Source organism: Bos indicus x Bos taurus, chromosome 9, assembly GCF_003369695.1.
Source record: "Bos indicus x Bos taurus breed Angus x Brahman F1 hybrid chromosome 9, Bos_hybrid_MaternalHap_v2.0, whole genome shotgun sequence".
Classification (NCBI taxonomy): Eukaryota; Metazoa; Chordata; class Mammalia; order Artiodactyla; family Bovidae; genus Bos; species Bos indicus x Bos taurus.
Window position 1 is genome coordinate 40872440 of NC_040084.1, and position 16894 is coordinate 40889333.

General features: G+C 42.7%; 1 protein-coding gene across 1 annotated transcript in view; it reads right to left on the minus strand.

Annotated features, from left to right (window-relative positions):
* Positions 1 to 1615: 1615 nt before the first annotated feature.
* LOC113898267 overlaps positions 1616 to 16894 on the minus strand; it is a 175953-nt gene continuing 160674 nt past the window's right edge. The window contains exons 39-46 of the mRNA XM_027551255.1: positions 16721 to 16888; positions 14689 to 14841; positions 14312 to 14443; positions 13660 to 13812; positions 12255 to 12464; positions 10437 to 10557; positions 3551 to 3675; positions 1616 to 1809 (exon numbers count right to left, since the gene is read on the minus strand). Coding sequence (XP_027407056.1) covers positions 1723 to 1809; positions 3551 to 3675; positions 10437 to 10557; positions 12255 to 12464; positions 13660 to 13812; positions 14312 to 14443; positions 14689 to 14841; positions 16721 to 16888 — 1149 coding nt within the window. The 3' untranslated portion in view covers positions 1616 to 1722. The remainder of the gene's footprint in view (positions 1810 to 3550; positions 3676 to 10436; positions 10558 to 12254; positions 12465 to 13659; positions 13813 to 14311; positions 14444 to 14688; positions 14842 to 16720; positions 16889 to 16894) is intronic.

Sequence of the window (16894 nt, forward strand, 5' to 3'; positions counted from 1 at the left end):
AGTCTCTTACTTTATCTTGGCCAGAAGTAAAAGTTCAAGATAGTACTTTTAAAGTCTTCATTTTTAATTATTTAACAAATACATATTCTGTTTTTTCTTCTTCTTCTTAAACTATTACAGGTAAAGTCTGCTTTGATAATCCCAGCCTCTTTCCCGTCTTTGTCCTTCTCCACTTTCCAGAGATAATTATTAGAACTGGTTTGGTGGTAAACTCTCCCCCTCAGTATTTATATACACACAACTAAATATACCCTTAGAAAATACATGATGTGGATTTTTATTTTATTATTATCCTGCAAATTTTTTTTCACTCATTAGCTATGCCAAATTCTTAAATTCTCTGTTGGTATGTATAGTATGACTTTTGTAAGTATCTACCTACTGAAGAACAATTAGGTTGTTTGTAATTTGTAGATTTTACTGTTTTCTAAAGAATGTCTTGGTACCTGCCACCTTGCTTATATGTGTGAATGTTTCTCTAGAGCAAACAGAAGTGGACACCTGCACCCAGGGTTTCCACTTTGAAAATTTTCACACACTGAGATTGCCTTCCATTTCCTACCAGCAGATACCAGAATGTTTTCTTTGTCCTTCCGCTTACTATTACCACTTGTTATTTCATCACTACCCTTGTGCGTCACTACCCTCCTGAGCTTATATCCACACTTCATTGGAAAAGGTGTGGCCAAGGCTGAATGGCAGAGGGGTTCACTGAAGCTGTGAAGGGGGGGTAGTGGGGCGGCGGGGGGACCCCTTCACAGGAGGTGCTGTCCCAGTGGCACTCCACCAAGAAACTGCATGCACCACTGGAGTTCAGCACTGCAAAAGCAGCAGGTGCCTGCCTAGGTGAGGAGCCCAGAACCCAAGAGAAACCCTTCTTCCTCTAGCACCCTCTACTGACAAAGCTTAACATCCTGCCTGGTAGTAAAGAAGACATGTTAGCAGGGTCCAGATTCATTACTTGATAGAAGACAATGAAGAGTGAATTTGGACCTCAGAAACTTAAGTGGTATCTTACCTGGTCATGGCTGATTTTTTAGTTTTGATCTCAGTCATCAACCTTCCTTTTGTTTTTTATTTTGTTTCAGAAATAAATTTGCATGTGCATTTAGATATTTAATATAGAAGTTTATGTCTGTAAATATGTTTTTCTGGTCTCTTCTGTTCCATTTATCTGTTGATGTTTATTCCTTTACCCAAGATAAATTTTCCTGTCTCAAAGACTTGGATTAGGATTTTACAAAAATCTGAAGAGGGTTTTGCTGTTTGTAGGAAGAATAAAAAGCCTTGAGAGAATGGTGTTCTTAAGTGAAACAAATAGAAATAAGTGCTTTGAAATTTACTTAGATTAGTCTCTGACCTGGTTTTTCACTTGTTAATAAATACTATCTGGCCAGCAGTGCCCTCTCTCTTGGCTCTCCCACCTAATCAGTAACTCTAGAACCCATATTAAGAGGCTGCTGGTTGACCAGAGGCAAGGCCTAGGATGTAGAAATGCAAATCAACTGTTACAATTTAGGGTCAAATCCTGCTTCACTTGGGACATTCAACATCCAGTCATCTCAGTCTTTCCATACTATCCTCACATACGGTAAAACTGAGATAAAAGGCTTAATGGAATTTAGAATCATTTTTATTCATTCAAATATTCATAGAAATAAAACTTGAAAAAAGTCTATATGATTACCAATCAGGTCTAAATGGGGTTCTGGATGGAGCCGTTTAAACTTGAAAAGCTGGAAGTTGAACAGCATCTGCCACGTTGGGTAGGAAGACATGGTCAGTTCTTTTTGTGTGTTTAATAGGTACCTGCAAAATAATTATTAGGTATTAGAGCCTTTTTAAAAGATGATGAATAATTATTATAGCATCATTACAAGTGACTGTTACTACTGAGACCAAGATCATTGGTTCAGTCTGGGTTAGACCATTTAGTGTGCCTTGTCATACATATTTTGCCTCTTGTTTTTAAAGGGAACTAGTCAGGGATGAACCCATTAATGGAAAGCCATGTCCAGCTAAGGAAGGAAAGATATCTCATATTTGGAGAAATCAATAAATTCCTTAATGTTTTATCATTTATGTTAGTGCAGTGCTACTTTTAAAAGAAAATCAGTGGTGGTCTTATATTTCAGCCTTCAATAAATTCCTCCCAGTCTGTATTTATCTGACTTGTCTCATAAACCTTGTTTAAGAAGTCAGACCTTAGATTTGAAGAGGTGCCAGATGATTCTGTGGCTTTCCTGGACCTCAGGCTTTTTGCCTTGGTCTCTACTATACACAAGCCAATGGGCCCATAAGACACTCACTTATTTATTACAGTTTATTTATTTAATAGAGTAATGTAGCCAACAATTGGTCTTAGACCATAACCTTCTAAATCTGAAACCTAGTGCATCCCCGCTGATGTACTTAGCTCCTTAGCAGCTTTCTCAACCATAAGAGTTGTGATCAGCAACCTGCCCCATAAGGAACGTTTGCTTTGGGGAGTGAAGTGGGGATAGAGTAAAGCTTAAAAGCCATTGTGGTCCCACACAGGTCAACAGAACATCGCTTCCTTTTGGAAAGGGCTTTTGCAGAAGCAGATAGACATGTAGTAGAACGTCACCTTTTGGTGAAAGATGACTGCACAGAGATCGGTGGGTCAAGCACAAGGCAGGCATTGATAATGTAGCCCTACTTGGTCAAGGTTCTCAGTTGGGTATGTTCCTGACCTGCTTCTTCCCTCTCTGTGTGTCTCCCTTTAACTGTATGTCGAAATACTGCAACAAACTTTTGGTCCAAAAACTAGACCATTGGCTTCAAAAGAGGCCTTAGGATGGCATATTTTCTGACAGAATGATTGATTGTATTTTTTCCTCTTAACTTTTCTCAAGGTAAGAGGAAAGGAATTATTAAGTGTGTTGATTAGATATATATACCTCTCTGAAGGGGATTCTGAAAAACAGTGGAACAAAGAGTGTAATACTTATTAAAATAGCATAGAGAAGGTGGTGAAAGGGGATTCAAATGGTGTCTTACAATAAACTAAGAGGTGAAACAGTTAAAAAAAATTCTTCAAATATGTGCTATACTTCAACCTAATCTGTATTCCAAGCATTTCTCACGTGTTTTAAGGCTGACTTCAATTATTTTTGCTCTGCCAGGGATGCAAAGGCTGTGGCACTGCTAGTTAATCACTGTAGATGATTGAGAAAAAAGAACATGTCCAGGTGTTGTACTGACTTTCACACCCATTTACTGAATTGTAATTGAGTAAGTGCTTTTGGGCTTGTTTCAACATTAGAATTTTATTATTGAGGAGTGAATGCCATCAAGATGGCAGAATAGGAAACCCTAGACCCTCCTTCCTGCAGGAACATGTTAATTCAGCAATAATTCATGGACAAATTCCCTTAGTGAGAAACCCAGAATATTATTTTCTAAGATCCAACCATTGAGATAAGATCTTGATGCACAATTTTTTAATGTAACTTTGAAGTGACCCTAAACCATGATTTCATATTTACATTTTTCATTGTTTCATATAATCAAGTTTATCATTACTTACAGTCTTTGGCCTTTGAATCCTTGTTATTTTGCTGCCCGTGAGTTGAGTCTTTAAAAGGTGTTGCTGGGTGTATCTGGATGACGTGGAAGCAGAACTTAGGGAGTAGTGAGCTTGGGATATAAGGCCTGTAATGTGAAAAATGTTAAATTATATCTCTAGTTGCAATGTACAGGTCTAGGTTTAATTCATAAAATTTTAGAGCTTAAAGTGGGTATCTGATTCAGCTTCATCAGTTTTGAGTGAAGATGTCAAAACATGGATAGTGTCTTTTGCCTGTGTGTCTATGACCAAGTGAAAGAGATGATGGGTTACTTGGACCTGTGGGTAGAAGTAGGCAGACTGAGATATTCACATTAATAGGACTTGGTAATTAGTTGGGTATGCAGGGTAAGGAAGAATAGCTTTCAGATTTCTGGCTCAAGCAATTGATCAGATTTTATGGTGGATTTTATGCTGATGGCACATACATGCTCAACAAGTCATTGTTCATTGCAAGATCAGGATAGATGGGTGGGAAATATGAATGTATAGACAGGAAGCAGACAAAGATTAGCTCAAGGCCCCTGAGATGATAGAAGCCCATGGGATGCTGATCACAGTGATTATCCCAGGGAGGAAAAGGAACACCTTTTCTATTTTAACAGGAAGGAAGGAGAAGCAGCTGAGTTTAGGTTTAGGTAGGCTGGGGACAAGAAGTAGAGGGAGTTCCCATCTGATAGGGGAGGAGGAGGACAGTGTCTGCAGAGACCATGAAGATTTAAAATAGTTGCTGTATTATATAACAACTTTTATTTTTTTATAACAACTTTTTAAAAAGTATAATTATAAAAATACTGAATCATTATGTTGTATATCTGAAGCTAATATGATACTGTAAATCTATAATACTTCAATTAAGAATAAATCAGTTACTGTGAAGAGGAGGAGAGAGTGAGCTGACCTTCCCCTCAGCTCCAGGAGAACATGTGATCTGGGCCTAAGACCACCAGGCATCTCAGTCTCTGGCTTCAGTGATTTCTTCAAAATTGGTCACATGACCTGAGTCAGCCCAGTCTCCTCTCCATTCCCCACTCCTGCCATGTGAGCTTGAACAGAGGATGGAAGCTACAGAGGTGACAGACATCTTGCTTCCCAAGGGGCTCTACTTCCTGTCTGCTCCCAGCATGCTCAGGGCCCAGAGATGCAGAGAGAAATCAGTCCTCAAGAAACAAACCTTCATCAAGCCCGCATGAGTCAGTGGAACAGAATAGAGAGCCCAGAAATAGACTCACACATCCACGATCAGTTAATCTTTGACAAAGGAGGCAAGAATATACATTGGAGAAAAGAGAGTCTTTTCAGCAAGTGGTGGTGGGGAGAGCTGGACAACTACATGTAAATCAGTGAAGTTGTTAGAACATTCCCTCACACCATACACAATAAAATGGCTTAAAGACTTAAATATAAGACATGACACCATAAAACTCCCAGAAGAGAACAGTCAAACATTCTCTGAAATTGTAGCAATGTTTTCTTAGGTCAGTCTTCCAAGGCAATAGAAATAAACCAATAGAACCTAGTCAAACTTTTAAGTTTTTGCATAGCAAAAGAAACCATAAAACAGACAACCTACAAATGGAGAGAAAATATTTGCAAATGATATGATTGATAAGGAAGGGCTTAATTTCCAAAATATACAAACAGCTCATATACTCAATGACAAAAAAACCAACCCAATAAAAAAATGGGCAGAAGACCTAAATAGACATTTCTCCAAAGAAGATACATAGATGACCAACAAATACATGAAAAGATACTCAACATTGTTAATTATCAGAGAAATACAAATCAAAATTACACTGAGGTATTATACTAGTCAGAATGGCCACCATCAAAAAGTCTACAAATAATAAATGCTGGAGAGGGTATGGAGAAAAGGGAACCCTCTTACACTATTGATGGGAATGTAAATTGGTACAGACACTATGGGAAACAGTATGGAGGATCCTTGAAAAGCTAAAAATAGTTGCCATATGATCCAGCAATTCCACTCCTGGGCATATACGCAGAGAAAACTATAATTTGAAAAGATAGCATAGCAGCAGTATTTACAACAGCCAAGACATGAAGGCAATCTAAGTGCTCATCAAAAGATGAGTGGATAAAGAAGATGTGGTGTATATGTATATACATAAAATGAAAGACTACTCAGTTATTAATAAGAGTCTTGCATCTTCCCGTCCATAGAGAAACACTAAAATCATTAATTTGTTTTTTTGTGATTAGCAGTAATCTTATGATGTTCAACTACATGATTTTTTTCAGCAAAAATTCTAGTAAGCTCTCCAAATAAAACTTAATCACAACTTTTAGGTTGTGCATTTGTTCTTCAACAGACAACATGTAGAAAGTCCTGAGCAAACCCCCTCCCATCACTGCAGAAGGGGACAGATGGGGGCTGAGACCTGCAAGTAACTTCTACCTCTGCTTCCTGAAAAAGAGGCTTCTCTTTCATTCCTGCTGCATTCCTATCCTGGTAATTAGGGTTCTCCCCATGTGCCTCCTGCCTGACTCTTGCCCTCCTTTGTAAATGCGCAGGTCTTAGAGGACACAGATGGCAGCTTGATTGGACATGTTAACGTGGAGAAGGATTTAAAAGATGTTTGTCTAGGCTGGAGGCATATGGAGGCAGAGGGGAAAGGGAGAAACAGAAAACCCCAGGGAGTCTGTAGAGGATAGTGGGAGATACAGAATCACTCAGGGTGATTGATCAAAATAGGGCCCTTGGGTGCTCTTGACACTCTTTCTCTTTGGATCTGGGCTTGGGGGAGGACTCCAGTCCCACTGTTAGGGCCCAGGCCGCAGGTATGGGCAGGGAGGGGGTGAGTGAGTGAAGTCGCTCAGTCATGTCCGACTCTTTGCGACCCCATGGACTGTAGCCTACCAGGCTCCTCCGTCCATGGGATTTTCCAGGCAAGAGTACTGGAGTGGGGTGCCATTGCCTTCTCCAGAAGATCTTCCTGACCCAGGGATTGAACCCAGGTCTCCTGCATTGTAGGCAGATGCTTTACCATCTGAGCCACCATGGAAGTCACAAGTCCAGCCTTTTTCCTAGAAAACCTAAACTATCTTGACCTTTGAAAATGATCTTTCTGCTTGAAAATGATCTTTCTGCTTGAAAATGATCGTTCTGCTTCTGTGAGTGTTTCCTCACATCATTCACACCACTTAACAGTGGCCAAAAGAAAACACAGATAAAGGAGTACACACATGTATGAAAGTATAATAACAAACATTTGCACAATGACCTAGTGTTACTACACTCTGTGGCAGACACACACTGTTTCATAGAGACCTCAGGATTCATCTTTGAGGTAGGTATTTTACAGAGAGGTGAATTAACCTGTCCAGGGTCACACAGCTAGCAGTGACAGAAGCAGGATTTTAACCTTGGCTGTCTTATTTCAAAGTCCATATTGTCAACCACCAGGCTGTGCTATGGAACAGAAAGGAAAGGCCTAGCTGACCTTAACAATAGGCTGATTGTGGCTATTGCTATTTTTGATAGACCTAGAAGAGAACTTGGAATTTATTTAGTCCTCATCTTACATGAGAGGAAACTAGTTTAGAGACATCCCAGCTTCTGGCCTCCGTTCCATTGCTGCCCACTGACTGTGTTGTCCAGAGTGCTGTTTTGATTGTCATTTCCATAGGACTCCTCAAGCCCCTAGGACCCAAGAATCATAATGTGCTTTATGAATAACATCTGAGAAATGTGGTCACTAGTATCCTGTCAGGAAGGAAGAAATTTTCCTTTACCGTTCTAGGTTCTTTTGGCTGGTCCAAGAATTCAATTGATAATGAGATTAACAGGAGAAAATCACACAACAGTTTAATTTGCCAACATTTGTTGGATTATGGAGAAAGCAAGGAAGTTCCAGAAAACATCTATTTCTGCTTCACTGACTACACTGAAGACTTTGTGTGGATTGCAACAAACAGTGGAAAAATTCTTAGAGACCTTGCCTGTCTGCTGAGAAACCTGCATGCAGGTCAAGAAGCAACAGTTAGGACTGGTCATGGAACAGCAGACTGGTTCAAAATTGGGAAGGAGTACTACAAGGTTGTTGGAGAAGGCAACGGCACCCCACTCCAGTACTCTTGCCTAGAAAATCCCATGGACAGAGGTGCCTGGTAGGCTGCAGTCCATGGGGTCGCTAAGTCGGACATGACTGAGTGACTTCACTTTCACTTTTTCATGCATTGGAGAAGGAAATGGCAACCCACTCCAGTGTTCTTGCCTGGAGGATCCCAGGGACGGGGGAGCCTGGTGGGCTGCCGTCTATGGGGTCACACAGAGTCGGACATGACTGAAGTGACTTAGCAACAACAACTTAGCAACAACTACAAGGTTGTATGTTGTCACCCTGCTTAATTAACTTATATGCAGAGTACATCATGAGAAATGCCAGGCTGGATGACTCACAAGCTGGAATCAAGATTGCTGGGAGAAATATCAACCTCAGAGATGCAAATGATACCACTGTAATGGCAGAAAGTGAAGAGGAACTAAAGAGCTTCTTGATGAGGGTGAAAGAGGAGAGTGAAAAAGCTGGCTTAAAACTCAACATTCAGAAAACTAAGATCATGGAAACCAGACCCATCACTTCATGGCAAATAGAAGGGGGAAAAGTGGAAGCAGTGACAGATTTTATTTTCTTGGGCTGCAAAATCACTGTACATGGTGACTGCGGCCATGAAACTAAACAACATTTTCTCCTTGGAAGAAAAGTTATGACAAACCTAGACAGCATATCAAAAAGCAGAGACATCACTTTGCCAACAAAGGTCTGTCTAGTGAAAGCTATGGTTTTTCCAGTAGTCATATATGGATTTGAGAGTTGGACCATAAAAAGGCTGAGGCTGAAGAACTGATGCTTTCCATTTGTGGTGCTGGAGGACTCTTGAGAGTCCCTTAGACTGCAGGAGATCTAACCAGTCAGTCCTAAAGGAAATCAACCCTGAATATTCACTGAATGGACTATTGCTGAAGCTTCAATATGTTGGCCATCTGATGTGAAGAGCTGACTCACTGGAAAAGACTCTGAAGATTGAAGGTAAAGTGAGAAGGGGGCAGCAGAGGATAAGATGGTTAGATAGCGTCACCAACTCAATGAACATGAATTTGAGCAAACTCCAGGAGATAGTGGAGGGCAGAGGAGCCTGCCAGGCTACAGTCCATGGGATCACAGAGTCAGACATGACTTAGTGACTGAACAACAAACACATGGGAGAGACCTAGGAAAACTGAGCAACTTGGCAGCATTATTGAAGCTCTCAACTTAAATGCCATCCTCAGCTGAAGACAGAAGAAGATGTTGAAGATGGGGGAAAGTCAGTTATGAGAGGTTACCAGGAAAAGCAGAGTAAATGAGGGTAACATTGTTACACAGATTTGTCTTTTCCACAGATAAATTTCTAGAGATTTGGTCATCCTTCTCTTCCTTGTACTGAAGAAAGAGATGCTCTTAAAACTGTAAACATTTCTTACAGAAGGGCAACTCCCTTCCTTTTTTTTTTTTTTTAATTTTATTTAATTTTTAAACTTTACATAATTGTATTAGTTTTGCCAAATATCAAAATGAATCTGCCACAGGTATACATGTGTTCCCCATCCTGAACCCTCCTCCCTCCTCCCTCCCCATACCATCCCTCTGGGTCGTCCCAGTGCACTAGCCCCAAGCATCCAGTATCATGCATCGAACCAGGGCATTCACTGGCATCTCGTTTCATACATGATATTTTACATGTTTCAATGCCATTCTCCCAAATCTTCCCACCCTCTCCCTCTCCCACAGAGTCCATAAGACTGATCTACACATCAGTGTCTCTTTTGCTGTCTCGTACACAGGGTTATTGTTACCATCTTTCTAAATTCCATATATATGTGTTAGTATACTGTATTGGTGTTTTTCTTTCTGGCTTACTTCACTCTGTATAATAGGTTCCAGTTTCATCCACCTCATTAGAACTGATTCAAATGTTTTCTTTTTAATGGCTGAGTAATACTCCATTGTTTATATGTACCACAGCTTTCTTATCCATTCATCTGCTGATGGACATCTAGGTTGCTTCCATATCCTGGCTATTATAACTAGTGCTGCAATGAACATTGGGGTACACGTGTCTCTTTCCCTTCTGGTTTCCTCAGTGTGTATGCCCAGCAGTGGGATTGCTGGATCATAAGGCAGTTCTATTTCCAGTTTTTTAAGGAATCTCTACACTGTTCTCCATAGTGGCTGTACTAGTTTGCATTCCCACCAGCAGTGTAAGAGGGTTCCCTTTTCTCCACACCCTCTCCAGCATTTATTATTTGTAGACTTTTGGATCGCAGCCATTCTGACTGGTGTGAAATGGTACCTCATAGTGGTTTTGATTTGCATTTCTCTGATAATGAGTGATGTTGAGCATCTTTTCATGTGTTTGTTAGCCATCTGTATGTCTTCTTTGGAGAAATGTCTACTCCCTTCCCATGTCTCCTTTTTCTTAAAAATAATCAGCTCTTTATGCCAAAGAGACACATTAGGATGGCAAATTCTACTCCTCTATTCTCCTAAGGTGTTAGCTTGCTTCAAAATCTAGTGATATACTCAGTCTTCTTTTGGTGACATATTTCAACTTGAACTAGTTTTTATGATTGAAACCTTTTAATATATCAATACTCCAAGGTGAACTAAAATAGAAAGTTCTAACTGCAAATGAGAATAAAGTTTCATTCATTCATTCAACAAATATGAAGCACTCCCTTCACAGCCACTGGAATGTTATCATTAGTCCCCAGGACCCTCCTTCAATCCCCACCCAAGACCCTGGGAGCTTATTCTACCCAGAGAGAGGGTATCCTTACCGCCAGGTGAGTTTCTTTGGGTGGAGGATTGCTCAGCATCATTAAGCTGACTTTGTAGCTCTTCTACCCACTGGAAAGCATCCAGCTTCACACTACGCTCATGGGCAAGCCGGCTTCTCACCTGAGTGGAAAAGTGCTTGGGAAGCAGAAATGCTTTTGGGAAGCAGAACTGTTCCATCAGTTCACTGTGAAGGGTGGGGTAGGGGGATTGCCAGAGACAGTGTGGGTCCAAAGCTATCCCAGGAATACAAGTTTTCAAAAAATCCCTGGTCAGGCTGAACTGAGCCTTATGAAAATCAGGAGCACCAGGAAGGTCGAGAACTTAATCAGCGAGAAACAGAGGCAGCCCTTGGAACACGTTATCCTCTTATAATAGAAGTTTACTCACAAAAGTTATCTTTTATCAGAGGAGAAGCGGGGAGGGGAGAGGAACCAGTTCACAGAGGACCTTGTAGGCCAAGCCCAGTGCCTGTGGGACCCCTGATGGCTTCAAGCAAAGACTTGATCTCTCTCCCAGACCTCTAAGTTCAACTAATCATCTGCAGGGAGTGCACTGAGCACCATCTCCAGGCCTAACACAAGGCCCACATCCAGAAGACAGCTTCATGTTTGCTCTCCCCTTGCACCCCTGACCCAGAGTCCCCGGGCCAGAGAGTCTCTATGCCCAAAGTGACTCATCTGCATAGATCACAGGCATTTTTTTCTTTTTAAATTTATTTTTTATCATCTCCTAATTGTTTTTAATTATGAAAAAGTAATAGTGTAACAGGTTGAATAGTGTCTCCCACAACCTGGAACCTCAAAATGTTACCTTATTTGAAAATAGTTTTTGTAGACGTGATTAAGTGAAGATGAAGTCATACTGGATTACAGGGAGGGCCGTAAATTGAACACTGATGACCTTATAAACAGTGGAGCAAGCACAGATGCACACACACAGAGATTCAGGGAAGAAGGCCGAATGGAGAGCTGCAGCTGCATGCACAGGACACCGGGGACTGCGGTCAGCCGCCAGCAGCCAGGGGAGCCATGGCGCAGGTTCTGCCCAAGCCGCCTGCAGGGACCCACACCTAGATTTCAGACTCTGACCTCCTGAACTGTGAGAGGATACCTTTTTAAATCCTTTTTTGGTCATTTATTTTATAAAATTTCCCTTACTGACTTCCTTGAGCACTTAAAACAATCATTTAACCTTCTGATTTCTATTTCCTATTATATCTGGGGAATTAAATGACTTATTTATTCAATGAATATGTGTGAAACACCTGCCCCAGAAAGTGGTGTTTTGGTTTTTTTTATTTTTCCTTTTGTGTTGAATTTCATTCTGTGGTCTCCTTTGTTGGAACTTACATTAGTCCACATGTACATTATTTCCTTTTTTTTTTGCTGTGGGGTATATTGAAGAAGAACATACTGGGTCTGGAAACCACTTCAGCCTTTCCTTTCTTATTTCTACAATTCCAGAAACACCATGAATAAAATTCCCTTACAATAATACTTGCTGCTTTTCCAGATTACTTGTCAGGATTTTCTAAAAGATCCCTCCTAGCTCAAAGATTAGAGCCATGTGGAAATATGCTTTCCAAGTGGGTGACAAAGATGCCAAGATTCTGGGCCTCAAGGCACTCAAGCCATCATCTTTGCTCACAAGCAGCTTGAACAATCACCCAGGTATAGAAGATATTTCCATTTCCCTGCTGTTCCTGGGAGTGACCGAGGTAAGGAATACCACTGTGGAGGCAAGAGAGGTGTGGAGAGGACAAGATGGAAACCACTCTGGCTGGTGCGCCCTGACTTGCTACCTCTCACTGGAGTTACCTGTCGGAGTTCTCTCTGAATTTTCTTCTGCTGCAGCTGGCCCAGTTTAGAAGCCCTCTTGGCATCTTCAGTGAGGAGCTGCAGGTGCTGTTCCTTTTGCTCCACATCCTTTAAGAGCTTCTCCATGCTGGAGGCTTTCATTAAATCCAGCTGCTGCCTGTGGAGAGCTTCCTGGGTCACTCGGTGTTCTAACTCTTTCAGCAATTGTGCCTGCAGCAGGAAATGAGAAAGGCACACGGTCTCAGCAGAGGGAATGAAACGTTGGCCAACACAACTGTCCCCTCAATTAAAACCCAGGGGCAGAATTGTGTGAAGTGTTCCTGGGTTCAGGTACCACCTCCCAGCCATTCTGTCCTGTCTTGTGCCAACCAGCAGCAAGACCCCACAGTCATTCCTACTACAGACTGCATCTGCACGTCACTACCCCTTTATCACGTGATAGCAACGGAAGGGCTGGACCTGGGGAGAACGTGCTGATGCAGTACGTACCGAGAGTGGGCAAGGGAGGCACTAATGTTGCCTCTGTTTTGACTTCTTAAAAAACCTGGGAAAAGCCAGGTTGCAGATGGTTAAAAAAGAGCAGTAATAATTTGGTTCTGTTCTGAAATTTTTCTAATCGACGGTTACCAGAAGGTCGATCCTTACTTATAATATTGTATTAATAATGAGGATTAATACTTGTAGGGTAATTATATAATTATATATCACATAATTATATATCACAATTCACTGGCACACCATAATGAAGGAATTAGGGTCCAAAAGGAACAGATTATATTTCATCTCTTAAAATATGCCCAGGCTGTTTCCTAGGCTGTTATTTAAACTCAGCTCTTGTCTCTCTAAACCTAAGGCCTCTGTTTCATTTATGCTCAGATGGTTGGCACAGTTATTAAGAGCATAGATTTTAAAAAGCCTTTATTTTGGTGCCAGTTCTTTAGAGCAGCAGTAACTTCTGAAATTAAGATTTAGTGTGGGTCACCAGGAAAGGAACCAAGACTCCCTGCTTGGGGCACAATGCTGATGGCTGGACCACACTCATAGAAAACATGCTTGGAGCATGAAAGGAAGGTGTTAGAGGCAGAGACTCAGACCCCTAGATGCTCTCTGGGTAAAAAAAAAAATAGAGAAACACAGAGAGAGATCAATCTTAGATATGAGCAGTATCCCACCATTTTAGCCAAATATGAATAACAACAAAAGCCTTTTGGCCACTGCCCCTGGTCTCTGGGCTGGAAAGGAGGGAGAAGGGAAGCTGGGATCCAGGCCATCCTTCTCCAGCAGTGCTGTCTGCTCAGCTCCACACTGCGGCACTCTGGTGACCGCCACAGGCAGCTCAGTGCCGTGTCTCCTGGCCAGAACGTGTTCACAGAGAGGGAGGAAGAGGGCTTCTGAGCTCAGATACCTGATTCTCCTGCTGCCTGCACATCTTCACATTGTCTGCCTGAGCCCTAGCCAGGGCCTGCCTTAGAGCCAATAGCTGTTGACGAAATAAAACCACTTCTCGTTCTGCCATTAGCTTGATGTTCAAACACTCTTTTTTCGTTTGCACAGCTTCCTGTGAACATCCCAAACACAGTAAGGTAGGATATGAGTTTCTTTTCCACATTTTCAGTTTCACAAGAAGTCTCTGAACCATCATTCTTTGAAATTTCTGGAAGCATAGAGCTCCCGCTGGCCACTGCCTCCTTAATTTCAGTTAAGAACAGTGTGACAGATCAGCATAAATAAAATCTTTCGGAAACAGTAAGTCAAAGTTTCCAAACCACTATTGATATGTGCTTTGGTTTCAATTTTCCTTAAAACAGATTTTCAACTTACTGTTAGTGCATTTCCCACCGATAATAATGCGTGAAACCCAAAGATTTGCAGTGCTTTGACAAAGTTTGCCAACTCCATCTTTTCCCTTTCCTTGTGCTAAACTCTCTGATCTGTCCTCTCATTTGCTTCTTGGTCCGTCGGTCTTGCTACCTGACACCGGTGCGGCAGCTGCATCCAGGGAGGCCAGTGCCACCCTTCCCCCTGGCTGGGCGGGGCCTCCCTCCCCCAGCGCTCACCTTCTCAGCCCTGCTCAGCTGGCCCCGGAAGTGCGCCTGCTGCACCACCAGCCTCCAATGGCCCAGGCTCCTCAGTTTGCGCACCAGGGCGGGCAGGCCGCAGTTGTCCTGCTCCAAAGGCTGCAGCTGCTCCTGCTTAGAAGGCTCACTTTCAGAAAAGGTTGCCCGCAGCACTTTTCTCGGGAAGGACATAAATCCTAACGTCAGAAACATGCCTTCCAGAAGATGAGACAATTGTGCAGTGAGCCCCAGAGCCCTTTTAAAATGCCTGACACAGGCTTTCTCTGGGAAACAGAACAGGAATGCAACCCAAGCAAGCGGCAGGGTCAGACGCTGGGATGAAGTGCTGATACCCCACTCTAAGTGAAATCACATACTTTGGCTGGATTTTCTTTCATTTCTTCGTCAGGCCTGGCGGAGCCCCACTTCTTCTTTAGGCTTTTCATGTTGTCAATCCCTTCTGTTCTTACTTCGCCGATGAGCTCACACACTTTCTGGATCAAATTAAGCTGATTCTCATCCAACTTCTCCTGCAAAGTGCAGACTCAGGTTTAGGAAAGGCAGCTGAGGAAGAGTCATTTTGCCTTCTAAAACCCAACTTTCAGGAACGATTTCACATTAAAACGTCGTCGACCAAACAATTACTCTATCGGGCACTGTCTGAAAGTGTCACTTGTGACCCCTTTAGTCCTTTAGTGTTGTCCTCAACCTGCAGGGCTTCATCATCTGCACATCTTAGAGCCTGTGGTCGTCAGATGCCAAGGAGGCAGAAGAATGGGATGTCACAGGTGGAAAAGCAAATCACCCTCTCATTCCCCTCAACCCCCTCAGCACCAGAAACACACACAAAGGGTTACTTGGGAATTTGAACCTAGGGATTTTTGCTATGAGATTTACTCAGCAGAATCTGAGCAGATAAGACACTATCCATGAGCCACTAACAAGGAACTCCATTAAAATAGACACATTAGAGGAAGGAATAGGCTGGCTGCCCTTCCTCTCTAGGCTCCAGTGGAAATCTCATTATCAAACGGCCCGTTCATTCTGAGTGGCTATGGCTAACAGCTTATGGTGAAACAGCTTGCTCACTGCTTAGTACAACTTGAAGACCCAGCATCCTTGGGTAAGAAGTGACTGTGGGGTGTCCTGTCACCTCTGAACCACTTCCCTGGAGAGGAAACGGGAGGTTAGGGCAGGGGAGACACAGCAGAAAGCTTGGCTAGTGACCACACAGCTCAAGCTTCACCACCTTATGGGGACCCTGGGATAAAACAGGGATTCCCTACCTCCAGGGGCTTGTGCAACTAGTTGAGCCTGAGCGAAATAGAGAATTTCTTGTCTTGGAATCTGACAGAAGCTAAAAGGAACCTAAGAAATTTTTTAACAATTTCACACCTGAAAGACAGCTTAGTAAATTCTAGACTTCACTGTCTGCTTACACTTCGCTGCAGTGCCATGCCCAATGCAAGTTGGTTTGGATCCCTTAACATTTGTAAGCACTTGTACTTTATGGACACTTCACAGTAAGCAGCAGTGTTCAATCCTCTCTGGAATAACCAGAGAGGCTCAGTGGAAACTCCTCTCAATGGAACAAGTCCAGGAACCACCCTGGAATCCCCTGGGAGGAGGGAGTGATGGAAGGACCCACATGGGGCTGGCTCTGGGGAACACCTGATAGCAGGGAAGGGGGCAGATCTGGGGGACTTGGGGGAGGTATGGCTGTACTGAAATTCTCACTTGTGGGGCAGCTGGACCAGGCTCCGTGATGGCCTGTTTTAGGCATGGGTCTCCATCTTACAGCTGGTCAGAAGTCATAAGGCAGTGACAGGCTTCCACAGTGCTGTGGGCACGTGTGCACCCATCACTCCTCTTCTGAGAGGACCTTTATTGACAGGTCAGCAGTTCCCTGACACTGTATATGCCCAGCTAGTGGGAGTTTTGAGGGCTGTAAAATTTTCAAAAGCTGATTCAAATTCGAATCTGCCCAGTGAGCTTCTAGGAGGTAGCTGTTACTACCTACATTGGGGCTTGGCCTGGCCCAGGGTACTGCTCTCTCCTGTTTCGGATGGTCATTCAGTAGACAAAAGAGTAACATAAAACTGTTGGGGTTTGGGAGAAGAAGAACTCCCCCTTGCCTCAACAGCAATCATATGGTAACAATGCAGTAGAGTGAGGAAAATAGCAAATATCTAAATTATTTAAAATTCAGTGTCTCTTTTGGTAAAATAATGAGCACCCATCGCTGACTCACTCTCTTCAGTGAAAGCCTAGAGCTGGAGTATTCTTGGCCCCAACAACCTCTTGTCCCAAAGCCCACTCTGTTATTGATCCCTCTGTACAACCACCATGGGAGGCAGGTATACCCGGGTCTCCATGGGACTGTCCAGACATCCCACCCAGGTCACTTACTTTGATGTGCAAACATGTCACAAACAAAGCTTGGACTAATGCTTCATATTCTTCTTGGACTTCTTTTCTAATTTGCTTTTTGAGATTTAGATTCTCCTCCTCCAAATCCGTGAGTCGGGCTCTCAGGGCAGTGATCTCCATGATCATATTGTGACTGAGTTCTGCAACCTAGTG